Source organism: Cyprinodon variegatus, unplaced genomic scaffold (genome assembly GCF_000732505.1).
Source record: "Cyprinodon variegatus isolate N-32 unplaced genomic scaffold, C_variegatus-1.0 Scaffold553, whole genome shotgun sequence".
Classification (NCBI taxonomy): domain Eukaryota; kingdom Metazoa; phylum Chordata; class Actinopteri; order Cyprinodontiformes; family Cyprinodontidae; genus Cyprinodon; species Cyprinodon variegatus.
In genome coordinates this window covers 566,590-573,179 of record NW_015151006.1, presented here as the reverse complement: position 1 = coordinate 573,179, position 6,590 = coordinate 566,590, and the positions used below count along the sequence as shown (strand labels likewise).

Genomic DNA, 6,590 nt, shown 5'->3' with positions numbered 1-6,590 from the left:
TCCATCCATCCATCCATCCATCCATCCATCCATCCATCCATCCATCCATCCATCCAGTTCTCTAGTCTCAGTAAACCAGACTAATTTCTCAGTTTATTGAGGCGATCAGTCGTTTCCTGCTCTGACCAGGTTTCCGTCTTTCTTCTCAGACTCTTGGCTCGTTCCTCTGCAGCTGATGTAAGTGTTGCAGAAATGGTTGAACCATCGCAGTGGGGGGGGGGGCACTGGGTTGACCCAACTCTGAGTTTCTACAGTTCAGACTTCAGGCAGTGGGCCAACATAGCTGGAGGAGAGCTGACATTGTTCTGGTAGTGAAGAGGAGGAAGAGGAGGAGGGGGCCCTGAAATGCCTGCAGAAAATGGAGGGGGGGTCGAGGAGCTCCCTGAGAGAATGAGAGCATTCCAGGCGAGGGTCCATGGGAGGCTGGTTCAGAAGATGCTGGGCTCGTTTCATTGTTAACGAGACCTTTCTTTTCTCTGTCTGTCGGAGCTTCGCTTCCTGAATGAGACGCTTGTTTCCTCCTGAAAGGAAACCACATTTCTTTTTCCTCCCAGTCATCCCAAACCGAGTGGACCACAGACTGAGAGCAGACGCGTCTCTCAGGTCCTCCAGTGTTGGACTGGTCCTAAAACCACTGGGAGCAGCAACCCAGAATGCCTCAGGGGCTTTGAGAAATTTTGATAAAGGAAGGAGGATCTGCAGAGATGATTAAGGACTTCTGCATAAAGCTTCCTGTTCAAACCTGAGCAGACTCGGTTAAAAACGTTGTTTTTCTGACTAAACACGAGCAGAATGATGTCAGGAAAGAGGTTTGGTTGCAGGTTAACCAGCGAACTCTAACTGGTTTGTTCCAACCGTCGGTGGGTGTTTCCTGCTGCAGTCTGACCCACTTTCCTTCCAGCTGCATCGTTCAGCTCACCTGCAGGACGGGCGCGGGGTCCTGGGAGCTCTGCTGGGTCAACGATCGGATCACCGGGGTTTTTAAACTCAGAAAGCTTTTATTGTCAGTCTGTAAAGCTTTCATAACATTTCCACTCCTAAGTGCAGCAGTGATCAAATGTAAACGGTGTGGGGAAAAAACATGCTGCAAAAAATGCATTGATATGGAAGTCCAGAGCATTAAAAAGGTTATATTACTTATTTATTAGTCTTTCAAACATCTGGTGGATCTTTCAGGCAGCAGAACCGGGTGATTTTTGCCCGATCAGAAACTGGAGAACTTATTTTTCTGATCTGAGCCAAAAACCAGTTTCCTTCATTTTCAACTTACTCCCTAAAAAGCTGCTGAACATTTTAGTTTCTCCAGTTTAAAGTCCTGAGACTTTAAATCAACCAAACCTGCTTCAGGATTTTGAAGCTGGAATTTTCTGTCCGGCTTCAGATATTTACCCGCATCACCGAGGTTTTCCCTCTGAATGCTGACGGCTGTTTGCCACGGCGTCCGATTAAAAGTGGAATCTTCTCAGATTTTCCTTCATCTCCACTTGGCATCCCGGGTGATTCCTCTTTGTGTCTCTGACATCTCCGCCTGGCGTGAAATCAGAGGGACGCTGCAGTGAATCTCCAGCTCATTGGGGATTCCTGTATGCTAAACCATCCCCGCAGAGATACCGCTCTGCATACTTCACATGTCAGCGAGGAGAGCCCCCCCGGGGGGATTAGTGTCCGTCTCCAAGGGTTACCGCAAAGATCCTGTTCAACCTCCAGGAGCTGCATAAAGGGGAGGGGGTATGGAGAGACATTTGTTCCAATATTACTGTGAGCAAAAGTTTCAAAAAAGGAAATTTTAAAAGCTTCTTAATCAAGATAAAAGGTTTAAGAGTAATTTTATTTATTTTATTTTATTTATTCATTTATTTGACAGGGACAAGTATGTTTCATGAATTATGTCACACACTACGACATTTTAGCTAAGGCTAATTCTCAATGTCTGTCCCCAGTGACTGTACACAAGAAACAACAGAACAAATTACACACTAAAACATTTATAAAATGAATGCAAAAGTTCAACCAATACTTTTATTTTGGTATTGTTTTGATATTTATTGTATTTTTTACGAATATTTTTCTTCCATGTTTTTTTCAGACTCTTAAAATTTTTTCAAAGTTAGATATTTTCTTAGATATTTTTCCAAATTTTATTTCTTTAAATATATTTTAACATTTAATGTTTTGAAAATTTCTCTTAAGATTTTTTTAGGTTTTATTTGAGATATTTCTTTGAAATATCGCATTTTATTTATTCAAATACATTGTCAGATTTCTTTTTCCAGATTTTATTTTCTGTTTTTTTTTTTTTTAGTTTTTTTTCCCCTTCACATTTTTTTCAGAATTCAAGGAATTTTTTCGGACTTTATTTGTATTTTTTTTTTTCTGATTTTTTTTTTTTGTTTCAAAATTTTTTTAATGTTTTTTTTTCCCGTTTTTTTAAATATTTTTTTCATAATTCAAGGAATTTTTCTGACTTTATTTGTATTTTTTTTTTTTTTTTAATGTTTACGTTTTTAAAGTTTTAATTCAATTTTTGTTTTTTAATCTTTTCCAAATTTTTTATATATATTTTCAAAGGATTTTTCTTTTTTCTCAGAATTTTTTTTGCAATTGTATTTACTCACATTTTTAGCTATTGGCTGAATTTTATGAACCAATAGAAAATAATCTTCTCTGCATGTACGTTAGCAACAGCATTTCTATTGGTTCACACACAATTTGTTAAATGGGATTTTAAAAAAGAACGACAATTCAAGAAAACTAATTCTATGCTAAAGAAAAAAAATAAAGAAAACTTTTTTGAAAAAATTAAATTTGGAAAATAAAATCTAGAAAACAAAATATGTATATTAATTGAGTGTAGGCAAAGTCATTATGAATTAAATTTTAAAGTTTCATTTCTGAAATGTGTTCTGTGCTTTCAGTAATATTGGAATAAATTTCTTTCCATAGCGGGAAACTTGTCAGCCTGCTTTGCAGCTGATGTGGGAGTAAGATTAGCAGAAAAACATGAGAGGAGAGAATGAAGAAGAATAAGAGGGACCCACCCAGCTTGGATCATTTCCTGTCGATGTGATGATGATGATGATGATGATGCTGCAGCAGAGCAGACTTCCTGTTTCTGCTGCTCCGATGAGCAAGCAGAGCCCAGACTCAGCTGGAGGCGGTTCTGGTTCAGCCACGGACGGTTAGGAAGGACTTTATACACAACGACAGGGTCTGAACGTCTTTCTAGAGGAAAGAAACCGGAATTTGCAAACAGCCATAAAGGACGTTTAGAGTTATTTGAGCTGCGATCGCTTTAATTCTATGCAGTTTATTTCTATAGCTCCAATTCACATCATGTCATCTCAGGTCACTTTCCAGTTCACCAGATCATCCAGTCAGATTGATTCAAAGTTTTCTATCTAAGGAAAACCAGTTGATTGCATCGACTCATTGACTCTTCAGCAATCCCTCACACTAAGCATGCTTGTAGCGACAGTGGAGAGGAAAAACTCCCTTTGAACAGGAAGAAACCTCCAGCAGAACCAGGCTCAGTGTGAGCGGCCATCTGCTGAGGCCCACTGGGGTTCAAGGAGACAGAAGATTTTCCTTCACCTCACATTAAAAGTAGAGAATCCGTCTGTTTTATATGTTTAAACTGAACGTGTTGCTTTAAAATTATCCTTTATCATTATTCTCTATTTTTAGGAACACACCCATGTGTAAATCTGAGCCGATATCAATACCGGATGACGAATCCCCGACCCGAAATATCGGATTGGAAATCGGCAAAGTTTTCCTTATCAGTCGGCTTTAAAATGAACAACATCGGCTGATATCGATGTTAATGCTGAGATATCGGCCAATCGGGAAAGAAATCCCGTCATTATGTTGCGTTAAGAAACATCAACAATGATAAATAACAGAGTGAACTTTATTTAGCTGCAGGGAACATGTTTTGTAAATAGAAATGTGAAAAATGGCTATAAAAAAAAAATCCTAAATAAAAATATTTAAAAATAACTTAGTTATTCTTAAATCTAATATAATATTTATATAAAAATTTCTACGTATATTTTATCATATTTTGATATTTTTTAAGTTTAATGCAGTTTTACTAATTTTTTTTTTTTTATTGTATCATAGATCATATTTTCTTAACTCCCAGCCCAATTCAAACGCCACTCTGGACCAATCAAAATGTTGCTAAATGTGATCTAAAAAAAGGATATCATTATTCATTTATTATCTTTTTTTTTTTAGGAAACAAATACTGATAAAACAAGTGTTTTTGCATTTTTAATTTTGGTTTTATTTAGAAAAAAATGAAAGAACGAATGAAGCACGGTTTCGGAGCATTTGTTGATACGTTGACCTCGCGGCGTTGGACCCGCTTTATATCCTGAAAAATCGTTTCTGTCCAGGATCCGTCAGCTATCTCTTCAGTTTAATGAAACACAGCAGATACCTTCTGTTTGTAAAGCGGTTAGTTGGAGGCTAATGTTCAATCTAGTGACACATATCTATGCTGGGGCTGAGGCCCAGCTCCACTAACCCGTAATAATGAAACCTTTCAGCTGATGTTGATCATTATTTCTCACTCAGTGATCCAATGTTTCCTGTAAATCTGTTCTTTTCACTGCTGCTACCAGCATGTAAAACATGTACAGATGTTGAAACGGCCGGTTTGGCGCGTCATGACACGACGCCAAACATAGAAACACAGATTACAGCGGCGGATCTTGTTTTGTTGCCAGGGAAACGCAGTCAGATGCCTCACATCCTGCTGGGGACCTGGCGCTCTGACGCTGCAGGGCGTGGAGGCGTCCTCCGGCAGCCTGCGATGCACCGGGGACGGGTGTCGTATTTACTCTGGGGACAAAGACGTGTCTTTGTGTCCGGACTGAAAGGAGCCTCCTCTGGGCGGGAGTTAAAAGCCTGAAAGGCCGAAAAGTGACGTAAAGATCAACATTAAAGCCATGAACTTTCTGATTTTAACGCCAATCTGCAGGTTTCAGTTTCTGCTCTTTTTCTCTTCCTAACAGAGAACAGATCCGTTTAGCCGCCGCCTATCTCAGTAGCTCCCTCAGGATGTGACTTTGCTTCGTTAAAACGGACACAAAAAGTTTGACTTAAGGACTTTTTAGAGACCAAAATCATTACTTATCAGCAGTGGCTGGAACACCAGCAGCAAACATTAGGGATCTGTAAGGCGCATCAAAATAATTGGTAGCGAAATTGGCCGTAAAAAGCTGCATCTGTCGCCTTCTGATGGTGGGAAAGACTTTTCCACTGCTGAACATCATAATCATTGTGGTTTAATGATCAACAGAGCTTTAGAGAAGTGGTGAATAATATTTTAAAAATGGCTTCCATGGAAATGGAGCCATATTGCCCCCCCTCCTCCAGTTTGAATCATCAAACCAGTGATTCCTGAAAACAAGATGGCGGATCCAGCCGCCGCCGTTTACCTGTGAACTGTTTTTGCAGCCGGCTGCTTTGAAACCACATCGCTGTGGTTAACCAGACGCTGCACAGCTTCCAGTTTGGCTGCATGAGCAATGGCTGACGGCTTACTTTAGAAAGCAGCATCAGGAGGAACATGAATATAAATATTTCAGCAGAAGAAGAAACCCGGTTTGGACGTTTGTGGTCAGCTGCCGGCCCTTTAAGGCAGAACGCAGCCGGAAGCGAACAGTCGGGTCGATGCGTTGACCTTTGAGGTTAGGATTGATTGTTTACAGTCGCAGCTCGTTGTGCGGCGTTGATTTATGGCGTGTTGCGTCAGGATGACGGGCCGGGACGGAGCGAGGCGTGTGTTCAGCCACGTTCCCCCTTTCTTTTTTTTCCACTCTGGTGTAATCACGTTAACTGATGGCAGCTGGCGGAGATTCAAGAGCTACCAGAACCTTCACACGGCCCATTTCTCTGACCCGGCCCTCACCCGCAGCACGCCTCACTCTGAGGAGCGGCTCGGAAAAGTCATCAGTTCCTCATTACCGTCATGACTATAATTATGTTCTATATTTAAGCCTGTGAAACCAGGCCAGATGAGAGTGTGAGAACCCCCTCCTCCCCCCGCCGGGGACGGGCGCTGCAGTGGTACGGCCCGTTTGGTCCCGCCGACGCTCTCCCAGGCAGGCGGAGCAGACTGCAGGTTGTTTGTTTGCTGACTGCTTCCATGTGTTTGGGATCCAGAGAGCTCTGACTGGGAGCAAAGGTTACGTAACGGCAGCCAAACCAGAGGAGGATCCAAGCGGCTTCATTCCTTCCTCTAATAAAAATCTGATCATGAAGTTTCTTCTCCAGTTGCTTCTAAGCTGCTGCTGTTTGGGGAGAAAGAGCCGTCCTCTTATTTAGCTGGAAACATCCGGCGTTCCGCTGCCAGAGATGCCTGGAGTTCCAGTCAGGATCCCAGTAGAGCTCAGTTTGTTTTTGTGACGGTAGGAGAACGAGGAGGCGCACTGTTTACCATGGACAGGGGCGGATTTAGGAAATTTGGGGCCCTAGGCACAGGGGCCCCTCTGAACTGAGAAGAAAACACATAGAACAGCCCCATTCTAAAGATAGAGAAATGTTAATCCCTTTTCTTCTTGTTTTCCTCTCTATGTTTT

General features: G+C 41.5%; 1 protein-coding gene across 1 annotated transcript in view; it reads left to right on the top strand.

Moving 5' to 3' along the window:
• nedd9 (neural precursor cell expressed, developmentally down-regulated 9) overlaps nucleotides 1-6,590 on the top strand; it is a 56,709-nt gene that overhangs the window by 16,610 nt on the left and 33,509 nt on the right. Inside the window, exons 2-3 of the mRNA XM_015391642.1 lie at nucleotides 5,858-5,964; nucleotides 6,274-6,419. Coding sequence (XP_015247128.1) covers nucleotides 5,858-5,964; nucleotides 6,274-6,419 — 253 coding nt within the window. The remainder of the gene's footprint in view (nucleotides 1-5,857; nucleotides 5,965-6,273; nucleotides 6,420-6,590) is intronic.